Raw genomic sequence first — 19060 nt, forward strand, 5'->3', positions numbered from 1 at the left:
ACAGTCCTCCTCCCACGAGCCCCGAGACAGAGGAAGAAGCTTCGCTTACCGGTCTCCCGTCTGGGGAAAACTCTCTTCTGCAAGCTCATTGAGTTGAGGCTTTGAGGAAGGAGAGCCTGAACGGTCCCTCCAACCAGGACTGTGATGTCGTGGGGAATCGACCACAGCTCCTCGGGCTGGGAGGGTTTGACCGGGAGTTAAAACTACAAAGTAACTCCCCGTTAGAGCTGTTTTTCCTCGGCAGGGAGGGAGGGAAAAAAATCCCTTTCCCTCTGCCAGAAAATCTTTAACGTTTCACAACGGTCTCTTCCAGCTCCTGCCCTTCTTGCTAAGCAAATGTGTATAAAGGCGATGTTATTTCACTGACTCGAGCCCTCACATCACACGCCTTTGCCTGAACCACAAACAGAAATGCAAAACCTCAAACTTGCCTTTGGACATGCAGAGTGCTATGGGAGGGCAGAGCCCCTGGCTTTCTCAAGTCCAATGTATAGAAAATGTGTCCAAGAACTGAGCCTCTGCCCCCGCCCAGACGTTTGTCCTGCCTTCTGGGGTGTTTGTGGACTTGCATGGGACAAACAAAACACCTCGAATCCTTGCCCCGAGTTGAAGTGATTCATTTCTCCCTCACACACCACACACAGACACAGTGCCTGTTTAATCCAAGTGAAAACGCCTTTCATAAAATCTGTGCAGGGCTTGGGCAGAGCAACTGTGGTGAATGTAGCCTGTGTCCCCCACAAGGCAGCGGGGCTCGAGGAAGGTGGAGCCTGACTTTAATCAAGGCAAACTGAAGGGACTCTGACTCGTGCCCTTGTCAGGACAAAGAAGGATCAAAGAACAGCGGCTCCCGCTCTGGGAAACTGCTGTGAAATGCTTTCATGGTACTCTACCCAGTTTTCCTCCTTGCCTTCGCAAACCAGATTTTATTTTTGGACTTGGACAACCTGTACTATTATTTTCAATGACCAATTTGACTGCTGGGTTAAATAAATCCCTGAATCCCCACTGAAGAGACCAAAAGAATGCATAAGAAGTGGGCAAACCACTGAGAGTGGGAAGGACTCATGCTTACTCTAATGGCTGGAGAGCAGACAGCAGTGTGAGACCACAGCGAAGAGAAAGCCCACTCTGTGTGGCAGAGGGACAAAAACTCACTGGGGACACAGATGGGACAGACCCTGGTCCAGTTTCTGAGTTACTGGTCACCTGCCAAGTACCCTAAGGTCTTTCTGGGATGGCCCCTGCTGGACTAGCATCATGACCACCACTGAAGGGCCTTTGAGAGCTAGGGTCACTCTGTTCAATGCACCTGAAGGTGCTGTGATTCTCCCTACTCTCTCCCCCAACACAAATGTACCTTTGAGCCTCTCTCCTCAGGGCAGGAGTGCAGCCTGCCAGACACCTGTGCTGCCAGCACCTGCAGCAGAACAGCTCCCCAGATTCGTCCTCTCCCCGAGTGAGGTAGGAACCCACAGTTGGCTTCCCTGCTGTCAGCTGAACTTCTGCCTTGGCCTTGGAGCTGCGGTGGACTCTGGGCTCTGCTCTGAGCACCAGGAGAACAGCAGGCTGCCTCGGGTTCAATGGTCCCCAACTCCACCAGCAGTGACTTCCACTGGATAAATGAGACCACATAATGACTTGCATTGTGGTAGTAGGGGATGTCTGTGAGATTTTACCACGTGCATAAAACAGTTCAAAAACCAGGTGCATTGTTGATGTACCTGTGTGAAATGAGATTAAATTTGGGCAAGTGAAATTGAGATTGCAGACAGAATTAGTCCTAGTTAATTCTATTTAATTAATGCTAATCAGCTAACCTCACGACAAAGGATTATCCAGACAGGACCAACAAAATCAAAGCATCCTTAAAAGTGGAAAAGGGGGTCTGGGCCTGGTAGCCCATGCCTGAAATCCCAGTATTCAGGAGGAGAGGCAGAAGGACCCCAAATTCAAGCCAGTTTAGGTTATATAGGGAGACTATCTAAAAAAAAAAAAAAAAAAACAACAGTAGAAGAGGGAGGCAGAAGATGAGGTCAGAGACAGAAGGAGAATGAAGGAAGCTTTAAAGATGGAGGAAGCAACCATAAGCCATGGGATGCAGATGGTTTCCAGAATGTGGAGAAGCAAAGAAACAGACTCTCCCTCCAGCCTCCAGCCAGGAAGATAGTCCAGCCAACACTTGGGTTTTGCCCAATGAGACCCATTTTGGGCTTCTGACCCCCACAACTGTAAGACACTATTTTGTGTTGTCTTAAGCCTTAGACTTAGTAGTCTGTGTGAAAATGAGCAGATTTGCCCTTGTTTTTATTTTGTTTATGTCATAAACCACAGATCTGGAGGACATGAATGGAATCAGGGCTGTTTTTTTTTTCTTTGTTTTTATCCAAAAAGAGTTCTCCCAGAAGGAGGAAGAGTAGGGTTCAAAGTCACAGGTTCAGGCCCCAAAAGAGCTCTGCTCCTCCCCAAAGTTGGCACCAAGAAAGAGGGGTGGGACACTAGTGGCCAGTGCTCACAGACCAGGGCCCCACTTCCTGCCTGAGATTCTGGGAGAAAGAAGCCTGGGTTAGCGTCCTGATGCTTCCCATAGCAGAATGGGATGCTGAGGCAGAGTCTCAGGGGCTCCCTCCTCTCCCCATTGAGGTAGGGGTGCTGCTGAAAGTTCCCAGGCCTTAAAGATGGATCTAGAATCACAAGAATATGCCAGCGTCTCAGGGAGCTTTTGAGATTGGATACACAGGAGGCAAGTGACCTTCGTGGACAGAGAACCAGATGCTTTGGCACTGGGTATAATGAGGATGGAGCCTCCCCCAAAGGAGAAGCCAGCAGGCCACATCCACAGGGAATTCCAAGACTGGGAGTGTGGCTCAAGTGCTAGAGATCCTGACTAGTGTGAGGCCCTGAGTTCAAAGCTCAGAACCGCCCCTCCAAAAAAAACCCAGGAATTCCAGAAAAGGTCACTGTGCAGCTGCCCAGTGCCACAACAGTACATAGCAACCAGGCATAGGGCAGGGTGGTAGGGGGAGTTCTGAATTGACCAAGGAGTACCCAGGAGAAACTGAGATTTTAGCCAGGACTGATTATATTTACTCTGAACTGACAAAAATTAATTTCCCATCTTCTGAAGAAGGAAGTTTTAAGGCTTGCATTCAGTTACAGAGTAATAGGGGAGCCTGCATGTTTACACATGAAGTTTTTCTGTAATTCTTCCAAGGTGTGCTCAGAGGTGATCTCTGGGTAGAGGAATTATCTTTTTCTCTGTACTTATTAATTTCTTTCCCAGAAGAAACAGGCTTTGTTTCCTAGAAAAAAAGGAAAAAATTTTATATATATACATACATACACATATATACATGTATATCAATTGTGGTATAATACATTGAAATGTTTTGTAATTTTTAAACATTTACATTAAGGACAACCGAATCTCAGAACATATTTTAAAAAGGGTAAGAGCACAGATTGGTTCCCTAACCTGGGAGAATTAGGAACTCCAGACTTCAAGGAAAAAGTCCTGAAATTCCATCAGGTCACCATGACAGCAGTGGAAAGCTCAAAACCTGCTCAACTGTCAGCTACTTGATGACGACCAAGGCTGGCACACCTCACACAGCACGAAAACTACTCCGCCAAATCCACCATCGCTAATCCTCAAGTTTCTCCATTTCACCATGTGGCAATGGAGGCTCTGTGAGGCTGGGGGACTCGTCTGAGGTCACAGCACTTAGAAATGGTGGAGGTGGGACCTACACCCAGCACCCTGAAAACTGAGCAGAAAAGAGCCAGTCACAGTTTCTAAGGCAAGAATTAAATTGCTATAGCAGTGAAAAAGGCTGACCCCTGCCCGGTTGCAGACAGCAGAACAGTGTGATCCTGTCCTGTAAGACTTGGGTGAGCATGACCGTGCAAGCAGCAAGGCTGGAGCCCGGAAGACCTAGGGACAACCTAATCCACATGCATTGAGAGCACCAGCTCTCTTTTCTCAAACTACGTCTTCTACAGGGAAGCGATAGCTGAAATGTTTAAATGTGAAGTTGTTCTGGTTGAATGCTGAATGATAAGCCTGTTGTCCTGGCCCCTGCCTTCCCCTTTCCCCACTTAGCAGGCCCCTAGAGCCCATCTGAGCCCACCAGGAAAACATGACCCTCCAGCAGCTTCCTACCACATGCACGGGAATACTGAGGCCTGAAGGAAAATGGTCACAGGAATAGTGAGGATCCTAAAGTCCCTACCACCCAGATCCCCACTGACAGCCAAGTGGAGACCTTGCTACCTTGTATGCTGTAACCAGTGTGCTGTGCACTGTGGCCAGAAAGAGGAGTCCAAGATGCCCACGGGGGCTCCCAATGGGAGAGGCTTTCCAGCAACTAACAGAGGTGGATGCGAGTGCCCTACCCGTCTTTTATCTTTCATGTGCTTCCTGCTTGTCAAAACATATTCAAGAATGCCTTCTCATCTTGTGTATTTTATTTCTCATAAAATATTCTCCAAAGACATAAAATTTTATTCAGGCCGTTCTCATTCTAGAGCTGACTTGCTTGTGGTAAGGGTATTCCTGCCCTAATAAACTTCACTATCACTCTAACAAATATGTATATATAGAGATAGAGATATAGAGATGATATATCTTATTTCATTATAAGAAGCCTTTTATCAGATCAATGCAAAAGTTTCACATTATATACGCATGTTTTACATTATGTGTATGTGAACAAATATATGCATGCACATACATTCATATTTATCAAAAATTCCAAAAATGCTAAGTTAACTATGTGTGAGTCTCCAAGAACAACTCTGGAATAAGCATGGGTCACAGGAGAAATTCATCAAATCATCTGTCGTCAGGAGTCAGTTACCACAGCAAGGACTTCCTGAGCCTCTGTGCACTGGGCCAGGCAAGATGCTACAGGGGTACAGCCTGGGACCCCCACATGCCTCAAAGGTTTGACTAAGGTCAGCTCGTAGTTGAACAGGAACATTCCACAAGACATCAGCCATCATGAGGCCACTTCAGAGCTGGTCCTTAGAGTGCTTCTGCTCTGAGTCCCTTCTCATGAGTTCTGCCCCCTCTGGCTCCAGCCTTGCTCTTTTTCTCCATCCTCTTCCCAATTCAAGACAGGCCACTGATGAGCTTCTGCCAGTGACTCCCAGATGTCAGGGGCTCTGGCTTTCCTCCCTGCACTTCAGCTTGACCTCTTCCTGGAGATGGAGGATGCTTACATTTACTCTGACCCCTTCAATTTGAGACACAGCTGCTAGCAGCCTGGTTGGCTACATGATGGCCTGATGCTCAGGCATTCACCGACAGTGGTGTCAGAGAGATCATGTACAGTTGTTGTGACGAAAATGATGATGGGGGGATAGGGGATGCTGGTGGTGCTGAGATGGCAATGGTGGTGGTGACGATGGTGCTGATGGTGGTGATTGTGATGGCAGTGGTGCTGGGATGGGGATGGTGGTAGTATGGGGGAATGGTGGTGCTGATGGGGAGGATGGTGGTGATGATGGAATTGATTGTCATAGCAACAGTGCTGATGGCAGTGGCATGGTGGTAGTGATGGTGAGGTGATGGTGGAGATTGTGAGGTCGCCGATGGTGTTGATGATGATGTGATGATGAGAGTGGTGATGTGATGGTGGGGATGCTGATGGCATGGAGGGGATGGTGAGGTGGCTGATGGTGCTGGTGGTTGATGGGATGGCAGGGATGGTGGTGGTGATGACAGCTACCATTTCTCAAGTGAGTAACTCTGTGTCAGTCACTTCATTTATTACTGTCTTTATTAGGGTCAGCAGCACATTGTAGAATGTTATGAAAGAGTGTTCTCTCCTCCACACTAGACAGAAGGTGGGGAAGGAACTGACTTGCTATCAACTGATACCAGTGGCCAGTTCTGGCTGACTGAATGATCATAGTGGTTAAGTCAGACACTGTGCCATTGTACAGAAATTGACAAGTAAAGTGAATCCAATTCTAGCCTGGACAGGAGCCTAAGAAGCAGTAGGGAGCCTGGAGAGTGGCAGATGGGACCCAGGAGTGACTTGGGAACCACAACTTACACAAAAGTCCCAGGGTAAACCCAAAGCCATCACATCTTTGTTCTCCCTTGTGGAGGGGAGATAATAAGCCCACTCTTCAGGTTCAAGTTTCACTCTTCTTATTTCAAGTCAATTTGGTCTTATTACTCAGCCGTCCAGCTACGGAAAGCTGGGGGAGGCAGCAGCTTGGCCAGAATGCTGGGATGAAGGCTGCCACATAAATGCTAAGCTGGGAGACAAAAGTCTATTGTCTGAATGAATCCCACCTCTCCACTAGAACTGGCTGTGCTTGGATGGATGCCACCCAGAAAGAGGCCAGTGGTCCACCCAAGGGTCAGGTCTGCTCTCTGAGGCAGTCTAAACTACAGGATTGCCACAAAGGCCAGAGCTCTGTTCATAAAGGAGGCCCAAGCATCAAAACAAAAGACCAAACCTCATCCTTGTATCCAAAGGGCAGAATGAGAGAACACAAGGGAGCTGAACACAGGGAGGGGGTGGAATGGATGACTTTAGGACCAGGAGTGAAACAAGGAGAGAGAGGAGCTCCACCCAACAATGAGAACACAGACTAGACCCTAGGCCACAGGCCTGATCTCCCCAAGGACACTTTCCCCAGGGTGGGCTACTTCATACTTCTGCCATCCTTGACACAGACCACAGAGGAAGTAGATGTCACTGGTGAGGCTGAAAGGCCCTGGAGCCTCCCCAGTATCAGATGCACTGTAGTTCTGGGGCTCACTGCCTCCATATCTGTAGTGTCTGGAGAAGACACAGTCCCTCTGTAGGACTGGGGCTCACCTGGCTGCTGTGTCTGCGCTGTGCTATCTGTAGGCAACACAACCCCTCTGTTGTTCAAGAGACATTGTTCACCTTTCCTTTTCTTTCCACCACTCTGCTTCTACCTCTCTCTTTCTCTGTCCCTAAAATCCTAGTATGTCGCTGCCCCATTTGCAGTTGGCTCCTGTCCTCCCTGCTGAGGAGCCAAGTGAAAGTCTCCCTAGAGCCTCATGACTGATGTCTCCTCATTGTGGCCTTCTGTTGCCATCTTGCTCTTCCTTCCACGCTACTGCTTTTTCTCCAGCCATCCTTCTTCTAGTCTGGTCCCTCAGTGACCTGAGCCCTCCTCCTATCCCGTGCTGTGCCTCCAAAGTATTGGCCATTCCTTCACACAGTTGAAACTTCTCTCCTACTTAACAGAGAAGTTGCTGTTGCCCTAAATGACACTACTGGATGGCCACACACCATGCTGCACACCTCTGTGATCTGTACGCTTTCCCTGAGATCACACAGGTAACAACTCTCCCACTTACAGCTCACTTCTCAGATGCACTAAATTTCAGTTCCGTAACCAGAAGAGCAACCTACATTTCTTACAAGATGCATTCAGCTGCTGTCCTCCAAAGATCTTCTTGAAGGGTGATTGGAGAGACAGAGGTTTAGGAAGAAAACTTAGCTCTGGGAGATGTAGGAGTACAGAAGAGGGCTCAGATCCCACTGACACTGCATGGGTGGATTGCTATGAAGGTCAGGTGAGCAAGGCAGACAGCAGAGGGTAATTGGCCTGTATGGGAACCAGAATGCACTATGGTACAGGGACGTGAAAGGCAGGATGCACTCAAAGCACACATCTGCTATATGGAAAAGTTTCGGAGACCTCTGTGCTCGCTTTCCTAGAACTATTTCTGTATTCCCATCACCCACGCCTATGTCTATGTGCTCAACATTCAACTCAAGACCTGAGGGCTGAATATGCTAAATGCCTCTCAAACCCACCCACTTCTCTGTTCCCTGCTACTTTCTGCTTGAGGCTCTCGTACCACAGAGTCAGAGTGGCCATGGGGTCTCCTCCTTCTCTACCTTCTGTCCATCTTTCTTTCTTCAAACTCATCCTCTCCCATAGCTATAGAAATCAGACCTTTTATCTTCAGCTTATCGCTCTTAAGAGTCTATATGAGCTATCCCATGAAATTCAAACCTTTCAAACAGCAGATGCAAGGCCATCATTAACCAAATTAACCAGTCCCATCTGCTCCTGCAGATGCTCTAATCCCTCACCTGCCTCAACACCAGGCTCCAATAATATTGAAGTTGGGCTCCTTGATCCTACCTTGCTGTCCCCACACCTGTGTTTTACACCTGCCATCTCCTTACCTCCTTTGATTCTTTGATTCTCAGCTCAGGGATTAACCTTCTGAACCCTCCTCTGAGTGCCCCCATAGCCAATGTGATTGATTCATACCCCTTTCCCAAGCTATGTGAGACCCTCTGCATATTTCTGATGCTGCTTTCCCTGTTGGTCTAGCTACCCATCTTCTCTCTAGGTTGTAACTACATTAAGGGCAAGCCCTAGGTCTTGTTTATCTTCGTGCTCCTTACCTGACTCATATCTGCCATACAGTGAGAACTCAAAACATTCTGAACCAACGGATGATTGAATGGTTGATACTTCCAGTTGTGAAGACAACTGGTAGAAAGAGGAACAGGGTGAGTTCAGTTTGGACAGAGTTTGGAGCATCTGTGAGCTATGTTGTATAGAGCCTAAGGTCATATAGATAGATGCAGGAGGTGGAGAGCCACAGAGAGATATTGGAAGTGAGAAATGTGACCATCATTTGTGTGTCGAAAACAGTTGAAGTCAAAAGTTCAGACTTGAAATAACTAGAAAGTACAATTTGAACAATGGGCCTTAGAAAACCACAATGTTTGAGGGACAACCAATGGATGAGACATGCATCATGCCAGAGAGGACACCAAAGAAAGATGAAAATTAAAAAAGTTCCAAGACGGAAGCCAAGGGGAAGGGAGGATCCATTTTGCATGTTGTTTAGTCTTCACTGGCTATGGAACAAAGTAAATAAACCCCAAGAACCTTTGGCAAATCCATTTGACCTCCCAACTCTCATGGAGGATAAACTAGCTTTCAGCATCTCATTGAATTAATAGCTTTTGCTTCTAGGATGCTAAGGAGGATAGTGTTGGAGAAAGACAAATGGACATCAAACTGAGGATCTCCCCCGTGATTCTACTGATTTCACCAACCTAGTGCTAATTTGTACAGCCCATTGTCCATTTCCCAAAGTTTGAAATCCCTGTGCGTTTGAACAGAAATAGAATCCATGTGTTCATGATTCATTTGCACTTTATGTAACCAAACGCTGGGCTGTGGCTGTTCCCCATCCAGGAGACATCTGAAGACTTTGCAGCCAGAAGTCAAGAGCTGCCAAGGAAATTAAGAGAAGAAAAACCTTGCCCAGCTTCATCCATAATCTGAGGCGGTCGGGGGAGCAAATAGTGTGAAAGACACAGGCTTTTGCTCTGCCAACTCTGAGATCCCATCCACCCTCCGTCTTAAGTTCCAAACATTGGATGCTAAACCAGCCACATCAACAAACAGCCAATGCCCGGAAATGCGTTTATGTAACTAATTTGTTACTGTTGGACATTTAAATTGTTTCCAGTTTGACATCATAAACAAAGTGAGCACTGAAGTCTCTGTTGATAAATTTTGCTTATTATTTCCCTCAGGATACATTTTCAACAACAGAATTATTGGACCAAAGGGGAGACAGCATTTCAGAAAAGTTGCACTACAAGCAGTGAAAGTGTTTTTTTTCTACCACACCTTCCCAAGCATGGACCATTAGCAATGCCACAATCCACTGGGATATTATGAAGTTATTTTTTAAATTCTGTTTTACATAGGAAAACTATTAATAATATAAATTGTTGAATATAAACTGCAGGCAAGTATATGCTCCATTTCAGTTAAATTATGACATGTTTATTGTATTAGTCAATCCTTCCAAGAGGTGACTCAGTGACCAAGGTGTCTCCACCTTCTTATTACTCCTCAGAGTTCCACAGCGGAGCACGGAGAATTCTACAGGGCTTTTAAGTGCCTTGAGTCAGAAGAGGTGTGTGTCATTTTCACTCATAACCTATCACCTAGAACTTGAACTTTTGAATATGTCCAACTGCAAGACAGCTCGAGTGAGCACATGGGTATTCAATGTCTTGTCATCAGAATTTCCTTTTCTCCCTCCCTCTTCCTCCACCAGAAAAGAAATACCCACTCCTCCTCCATGGAAGATAACATCAAGTTCCAGCTAGGCAAGAGGCATCCAACTCAAGAGATAGAACCCCAGCCCATGAACAGTGTCTCTGCATCAAGTCAGGTGTGGGACTCGGCAAACTTTTCTTAAAGGATCAGAGTAAATGCAACAAGCTTGCAGACCACAAGGTCCCTTTTGGAACCACCCAACTCCACCACCAAGACACAAAATGCAGCCATAGGCAACATGCAACTGAAGAGCTGTGTGCCAATCAAAAATGGCCACCAAGTTGTAGTTAGCCACAGGCAACAGGTGATATGAAAGACCAAGCTACCCACCTTCTACATACCTAGTACTGGTGTTGGAACAAGGCCAGGACAAAAGCCATAAGCACCTCCACTGGAACTGGAACCAACTAGGAGGCAACAGAGGCATAGAAACTGAAATCTTAGGGGCAGTCATGGTGAAGACCCCTGACCTGGAGGGTAGGCTGCTCCCTGGTTAGTCCTCCATCCTGCTCTTGGGAGGCTCTTCGTCCCGTGGCTCCACAAGGACACATTTGGAAGACTGCCTTTTCCATTACCTCCTGGAGCTTTGCAAATGTGTGTCCTGGGGGTTCGTGACGTGCTCAGCCTGTTTGCTGCCTGTAGACCATTGGTGGTTCTGGGTTTCAGTCGAGCACAGGCTTCTACAGCTAGAATCATGGTGTGTGTGTGTGTGTGTGTGCGGGGGGGGCGGGGAGGGTCTTTTATTTTGTTGCCAGTGTGGCTCTCAAAAGTAAGTAGTCAAAGGTTCCTCTTCCAGGATCCCCACGCATCAATTTCAGACTTGGTATCCTTTATGGAGATTCCATTTCCCCAAGCTTCTTTCATTCAATTGAATGGTGGCTACCTTGCAGCAACTTGGAGCAATAGGTTGAAGGCTGAATCTAATTTTGCTCTAATATAGGTGCCAGTGGCTCACACCTGTAATCCTAGCTACTCAGGAGGTAGAGATCAGGAGGATCATGGTTCAAAGCCAGCCTGGACAAATAGTTCATGAGACCCTTTCTTGAAAAAACCCAACACCAAAAAGGGCTGGTGGAGTGGTTCAAGGTGTAGGCCCTGAGTTCAAACCCTAATACCTCAAAAATTTAAAAAATGCTCTGAAGAGTCATAGCCAGAGGGCAATTTTAAGGATAGGTGTGAGAATCACACCCTTATTTTGATTTTTTTGCCCTGATTCCAACTAGTCAGGGAAACCTTACTTTGGCCAAAGTCCTCCTATTTCCCATTTTTAGGGTTTCTCATCTAGAGGCAGTTAGTTTTCAACCGTGATGTCTGGCCTTTCTCCAGTCCCTCTTATTATTCTTGGGAACTTGCCAATTACCTTCTGTGCTCATCTCTTCCTTGTAACATCTTGTTAAACAGAGTGACACCCAGCACATACAACCGACACCCCATTTCCAGCCTCTCTCTCTGGAGGTACAAGTTCACTGAGAACCAACTCTGCCTTCCAAGTCGTCACAGACTACTCTTGTAAATATGTTGCCACTGAGTAACAAGGGCTGCTGGTTTTTCAGTCTGATTCATTTTCCTCCTTGCTGTTGTCTACTGATATGTCAGTGCTACATAGTTGAGTTTTTTGTCACAATAACATCCTGTTCTACTACTGTCACAGGTACTCAAACTGCTTTTGCTGAAAAGCACTTGACGCCACACTTGGGCTCATAAATTAACTAAGAGCAAAAGAAAAGCTTGACATCCCTGCCTCCATTTTGTACCTGTGTTCTTTGCTCTGAGCCATTCTCTCTGTAGTCTCTTTGCAGTCACCTTGAAATCCAGCAAGGACAAGGCCGATTGATAACATGTTTGCAAGGAGAGATGGAGAACACTGCCCTAAGGAAAGGAACAGCAGAGCCTCCTCAGGATGGACTGCTGTCCAGGCAGCAATGACTTGCTTATCCTGCCAGGTTGCTCCCCTAAGTGACGACTGCAATAATTTTTCCAGAGCCTCTCTCAAGATGAGGGCTGAAATAATGACAGGTCATTATTATAACCAAGACTGTTTATGCATAGCTTTTGTCCTGTGCCCTAATTCTTTGTCTATTTAAACCTAAAGTTCATGCCTGCACCCAAAGATGGCTGGAGATGGGCCTAAGTGCTTCTTTTGCCTCTTCCCATGCTGCATAATAAACCTCCTTTCTCTGCCCTTCACCACTACCCAGCTCTTTTGGCATATAGGGTAAATGGCCAGACCTGATGCATGGGACCCCAGGAGTTTGGGCCTGAGGCCTAAAACTCTGGACTTGAGGTAGACTACACATTAGGGAAAGTTCAAGACTTTAAAAAACCATCCAGCCTGATTTAGAGCACCTCATTCCCCCTTCCTGACCCATTCTCTCTGAGCCCAGAGAGTGCCTTTTCAATCCCAAATCCTTTGTTAAATTAGAGTAGAAATTTCCTTCCTCTCTCATGGACTTGGGGTACCTGAGAATTAGCAAAAGTGTACACAAGAATCCACCCTGATCCTCCCCCTGGTCTGAAAGCCATTGGACACTGGGAATGACACAAATTTTCTCCCCACCTCCAAGTTAAGGTTGTTATAAAAATGGTCTAGCATAAAAATTCTTCCCTTCTTTTTTTTTTTCCTGCACAAGGAGCCTCCATTCCACCTGGCAGAGACTATACCTGCAATCCCCCTTCCCCCTTTCCTATAATAAAAGTCTGTTATTTCCCTTACTACACTCCTGGGTCCTGCCTGGATGCTTCTTTGTGGGACAAAGAGCATTTGGAAGTCTTCTGATCAGATCTTCTGTAAACCTGCACCTGCACGAGTCTACAACAATTTCACTACAATTTCTGGATTAGTTAGGATGACATGATGACTAATGTCCTGGTCAAGTTTACATAGTTAAGACAGAATACCTGAGACTCAGTGGTTTATAAAGGATAAAGGGTTATTTATTTTTGCCCCTGGTTCTGGGAACTGGGAAGCCCGACATGGTGCTGGTGAGGGCTTCCTGAACTTCATCTCATAACAGAAACACAGGCATTGGACAGACACAAAGACACAAAAGTGACAGAGCAATGTCACTTCACAGCAATGCACTCTGAGCAAGGAATCCATCCCTAGAAAGCAAGTACTCACTTGTTCCTGCAGGAATTAACCCAGTTCTGTGAAAATCACATTAACAACCCCCTGGGTTTAGCACAAATGGCCACCCTCCTTTCCTGTGTGCTGTTCACGTGATCAAGAAGACAAGCAGTTGGCTGCGGGTTTGGCCAGAGTGATTCCAAGATGAGGTCCATGCTACAGGAACCTGAACGCAGGGCATCCCTACCATCACTGAAGACTGAGGTGAGAAAAAGCCACCAAGGAGGACCAGAATGTCCTGACCAGGTCAGAGGAGAATCCAGAGTGCCAATCACTCTAGCCACTGACTCCCATGGCCAGTGTCACAGATCATCAAGGAAGGGACAGCAACTGCCAACCAGGGTAGCAAAGTGGTCCAGGCAGAGGTCAGCAAGACTCAAATAACAGGACTCATGCACTCCACATCCTGACTTCTCCCCTTTCCATGCTCTTTAGGTAGTCCCCATGTACACCAAATGCCATCTTGGGTTAGAGAAAGGTGATAGGACAAGCCCAAAAGATCAAAATTTACTTCAAGGGACTGTTTCAATTATTGCATTAGATTAAAATTCTAGACCTGGGTTAAATCTAACAGCACCCTCACACACAGTCACACCTTTGCCAACCTTTGGGGTTTGTAAAGAAAATCATAGCACCTACAGAGAACAAGAGCCTTGGTTTTTCACATAACAACTGCATTGTGAATAAAGGTCCCGATGCTGCCATATTTACTTTTATATTACACAAATATGAAATCTTCAATCCAAAATACCACATATTACTTATGGGTCCAGGGAAACCCTGGTGAGGGACAAGAAGATAGGGAGTTTTAGAAATCCCTGTTGATGGGAACTAAGATTAAAGCAGGCATGGAGACAAGGCAAGATAACAACAGCAGAGCCACATGGTCAGTGGACAGGAGGGCAGGAGACAAGGAGCATGGAGGAGTGAATGAACCCAGGAGGGTAACAGGGAACAGAACTCTCTCTGGTCACAGTGTCCATGCATGTGGTGAGGACTACATGAAAATCCAAAATGAATAAATCTCAAAGTGAAGCTGTTTGTTTGAAATAGTTGTTTGCCTTAATTTTCCAAAATATGGATACCAAAGAGGTTCCATTGTACCTCATGTAAGCATCTTCTCCTACACCACCCACTTTCTACAGAGGTGGGGCACAAGGTCATGGTACGGGCCACTCCTCCAAGTCAACTCTATTGTACCCATTAGATTTCCCCTGAAACTCACCTACTTTGGAAGATTATAGGAAGCAGAAAGCTTAGGGACTCAAGGAAGACTTAACAATACCAAGGCAGCCAAGATCACAGGAGCACTAGAAATCTCAGCTTTTTGTAAAGCAAAAGGTGACAAGGGTTTCAAACAAACACTGTATCAAAGGAAGAATGAAAACCAGCACCAAGTTGCCCCAACGTCTGGATGCACAAACCCCAAAGCAGAAAGCAGACTTGGGCCTCCATTCCCTGACAGGCTCAAGTTCTCCCAATGTCTTGTCTGGAAGAAGAATAGAGAGCACCAATCACAAGCCCCATGTTGCTGGCTTGGATTCACAGGTCCTGTTCTGTGCTCCTCTCCAAGTCCCCAAAGTACAACCCACTGAACACTGGGGAAGAGATGGGAGGCTGGATGCCCTACACGACAGCCTCAACAAAGATTCTTCTGAAGCCTGCTCTCTCCACATAACCTCTTGGGTCCAACTGGGACTTTGCCAAATCTTAAAGACCCAGTCACTCAACAAAAACATACTGAACATTAGTTAAATGGCAGGCATCAGGCTGCTTGTTAGAGATACGGAAGGACCAACACATGGTCCCTCCTCACTAGATCCCTACAAGATGTAGAGGCAAAGAGAACATCACCGTGGAGAGTGTCGCTGTGTAGTTCAGGTATTGTGATGGGAGAGAATGTTCAGAAGAAAGTGCCCAGCTCTTCTTGGGCAGGTCCAGGCTGCTTCCTGAAGGACAGGGAATTTGAAGTGAGACTTGATGGATAAGTGTTCTGCTGGAGGCACAGGACAGTCCCTGTGCAGTCCCATGAGACCAGCATGCCCCTGACATTCCAGTACTGCAATGACAAATAAAATCTGTGTGCCCTCATAAGATTGGGTAACTGCATGTTGTAGCCCTCACTCAGAAACACTTATAAAAGAAGCAACCAAAAACTCTTCCTAGCTGGGTGCAAGAGGCTCATGCCTATAATACAAGCTACTTGGGAGGATGAGATGGGAGCGGAATTGCAGTTCCAGGTCAATCCAGGCAAAAAAAAGGTTGCAAGAACCCCCAATCTCAAGCAATAGCTGAGCATGACCATGGTGGTGCACACCCGTCATTCCAGCAACAACAGGAAGCTTAAAATAGAAGGATCTCAGTCCAGGCATGTGCAAAAAAGCAAGACCTTATCTCCAAAATAATCAGAGCAAAAAGTGCTGGAGGAGTGACTCAAGTGGTAGAGCACCTGCCTAGCAAGTGTGAAGCCCTAAGTTCAAACCCCAGTACCACAAAACCAAAACAAAAACAAAGCCTGCTGCTGTTAAAGAGGTTTATGAAAGTCAGCAGTTAGAGGTGAGATGTGGAGTAGGGGAAGTGAGGTGTGCCATGTTTCCACTCCAGCGCCTCCCAGGGATGGGAATGCCCGCCCCCCCCCCCCCAATCTCGGCTAGTTGAAAGGAGCTTCAAAGGAGCACTCAGTGGTGTTGATTAGCACCCTCTGATGTGCGGAGGAAACCTGGGGCTATGCTGACTCCCACCTGGAAAGGCTAAAGAAAGAAGAAAGAAAGATTGAGTTGCTGCTTTGATGAAAAATGAGAGAGAAGTGGTTGACTTGGCCTGGATCTATACTCCCAGCATTTGGGGGGCTTGAAGAAATTCATGGCTAATTCCAGATGTGAGCCAGATGTGAACCATAGGAGGGAAAGGGGGAATGTGGGCTCATCTTAGGTCCCATCCAGGTGCTTTTGGAAGAGCAGACAGACAGACAGACCAGCAGGAAGGACACAACAGTATGTGAGATGCCTAGGGGCTGAGAGAGCAAGGAGTTGGACAAGAAACCCATGTGTCTTTGACAGCAAACCCTAGGTAAGCTCCCAGAGTGGGAGACATCTCCAAGGAATGTCCCAAAATATTCAGAATAGACAGTGACTTTGGCCATCTGCAAAGGAGCTGTGTCTCCTACAAGTGTCACCAAGAAAGAACTCACCTGATGTCCTGACCTCTTCTTCCCTCAAACTCCAATCCCAAAGAGTCAGAAACTGCAGTAGGCAGGATGGCGGGACTTCTTGTCAACAGGGTGAGGAGGGTCAGCCTCCACTTTACAACAAGTTTGAAATTCATTATCACATGTAAAAAAAATGTTTTAAGACAGTTTTGATATGTAGCCCAGGCTGGCCTCTAACTCAGAATCCTCCTGCCTCAGCCTCCCAAGTGTTGGGACTATGAATTAGCATCACCATGCCTGGCTAAAAATAACATTTGCGTTCTCAGCTGAGTCTATGTCGAAATGGCCAAGGTCACTTTACTACCTAAGGGATGGGGAGGGATTAGTCCATAGAGCGGAGCTAAAGGAATGTCGCTCTGGAGATAGGAGTAAGATTGTCTCATGAACCCAGTCCTTGCTTGTTCCGTGTTAGGGCTAAGGCTACATAAGGACACAGAGAAGAGGCAATAGAAAAAGACATGGGGGGAGAGAGAGAGAGAGAGAGAGAGAGAGAGAGAGAGAGAGAGAGACAGAGAGAGAGAGAGACAGAGAGAGACAGAGGGAGGAAAGGATAGCAGGTGAGGAGAGATAGGAATCCTTGCTTTTCCATGTTAGGGCTACATAAGGAAACAGAGAGGAGAAAAGGGAGGTAGAAAAGGAACCCAGTGGGGAGAGTAGATGAAGAAAGAGAGAGAGAGAGAGAGAGAGAGAGAGAGAAGCAGATGGCAGGGGAGGAGAGGCAAACAGGAAAGCAAGGTCTAGTGAAGAGTGGTATCGGGACTGAAAGAAATGAGAGGGGAACGAGGAAGAGAAGACCTTCCAACAGGTCTATCCCCCACTGTCTTATCTTTGACTTCATTTTCCACCTAGAAGGGAAGTGACCATGTCCTGCCAATCCCCTCTGTGACTTCCTTCCTACTATGAGCACCTGATACCCCCCTGAGGGCCTCTCTGCACCTGTCCACGTAACAAAGCAGGGAAGTCAGGAAGTTGGCAACCCCAGGCAGCCCTTAGAAAGGGCAGATGGGGTTGAAGAGGCAGTGCTCCCTCACACTCACCCCCTCGGGCAGGAACCTGTGAGGCACGTGCAGCCTCAAGGTCTGCAGCTGGATGGAGTCTCAGTTATCCCCAGCGTCACCTGGTCCACAAGACACCATTTATTTATTTATCTAGGTTTGTTGTAACATGGTCTCCAGACTGACTTCAAACTCATGAGCCTCCTGCCTCAGCCTCTCAAGTGCTGGATTTCTCTTCAGATGAGACAAATCTTTCACCTTTTACTGAAGACACCTTTCATTGATTGTCCTTCTTCTCCGTTTCATGTTACCTCCCAAACAAGCCACTGGCCCCGATCCTCATCTTTTTCCCCTGCCCACCCCAAGGAGAGGCTATTTCTTTCCCTCCTCATGTCCCAGGGGCTTCTCACATTCTCTTTTTCCATCTCCAGCCATGTGTGACAGGTCTCGCTCCTCAGTGGAGTAACCCCAAACTTTCCTGGGAAGACAGGGAAGAACAAAGACGCAGAGGGCTCTTTGCCATTCGCCAGCCCCCAAATGGAGAAGGCAGATCTGATCTCAGGGTCCTCCCGTTCCCAGTCCCTGGGGCCAGCCTGGCAGTGCAGGGCAAGAGTGGTATTGCTTCCTGCTGGCCGTTCGGGAGCACATTCAGCAGACACGAGCAGATGTTTGGCTGAGGCTCAGGCTTACTCCCCTCGGCCAACAATAATACAGACCAAGCAGGGAGGGAGGGAGGAAGGGAGGGGACGCTGGAGGAGGCACCAGTTCTGCCTCTTGGGTGGGAGGGAGGCAGGGGCTCATGTGTGACTCCACGTGCAGGGCGTGGTGTGGTATGCACGGTACCAGGGTTCTGGGGTGGAGCCTGGGTGGGTCATTCTGTCTGCTCAGCTCCACAGGCAGGGCCCACAACCCCAATGCCAGGCAGGGACCACCCTGGGAAGTCCGCAGAAGCCGCAAGGATCTGAATATATCATCTGTAAAGGGTTGGAGCTGGTGGCAAAAACCTGGTCCATGGTCTGCCCCTGGAGGGCACATGGGGCTTCTCAAATGCTCTTTCCACCAAAACTGGATGTCTCTCCAATATTGCTGAGCACTGGGCTCTTATAGTCACAGCTAGTGTGTGAAACAAACCCACGCACCATTTGTCCAGGCTGCAGGGACCTAACAGGGAACCCAGTTTCCCAGTGAACCAAAGCAATCTGTGTATCTTTTTTTTTTCCCATGTACTGTTTAAATTTTAAGAACCCTCTCTCCTTTTATTTGCAGTGCTGGGGATCAAGCAAGGCCTTGTGCATGCTAGGCAAGCACTCTATCACTGAGCTCAGTTTTTTTTTCTTGACTGTACTGGGGTTTGAATTTGAGGGCCTTCTCCTTGCTAGGCAGGTGCTCTACCTATTACTTGAGCTACACTCCCAGCTCAACCCCAAATTTTAGGATATTTAATTGACAAAGATTGTGCACATTTGAGGTGTACGACAGGATGGTCTGATAGACATATACATTGTGTAGTGATTATCACAAATTGATAGGCACATCCACCACCGCTGGGCTGTATGTTAGATTCCCAGAACCTGTCCATCTCATTTTTTTTCACTGTATTTTTTTTTAATTTCAGAAGTTCCATCTTTT

General features: G+C 47.2%; 1 protein-coding gene and 1 long non-coding RNA gene across 2 annotated transcripts in view; both read right to left on the reverse strand.

The window, feature by feature from the left end:
- Positions 1–570, reverse strand: part of Il16 (interleukin 16) — a 92317-nt gene extending 91747 nt beyond the window's left edge. The window contains exon 1 of the mRNA XM_074061906.1: positions 50–570. Coding sequence (XP_073918007.1) covers positions 50–89 — 40 coding nt within the window. The 5' untranslated portion in view covers positions 90–570. The remainder of the gene's footprint in view (positions 1–49) is intronic.
- Positions 571–2266: 1696 nt separating this feature from the next.
- On the reverse strand, positions 2267–18103 carry LOC141419234 (uncharacterized). The gene is made up of 3 exons (XR_012443978.1): positions 17842–18103; positions 16419–16528; positions 2267–3302 (listed from the first exon to the last, which is right to left on the reverse strand). It is a non-coding gene; the product is annotated as an uncharacterized lncRNA (long non-coding RNA).
- Between the last annotated feature and the right edge of the window lie 957 nt (positions 18104–19060).

Source organism: Castor canadensis, chromosome 19 (assembly GCF_047511655.1).
Source record: "Castor canadensis chromosome 19, mCasCan1.hap1v2, whole genome shotgun sequence".
Lineage (NCBI taxonomy): Eukaryota > Metazoa > Chordata > Mammalia > Rodentia > Castoridae > Castor > Castor canadensis.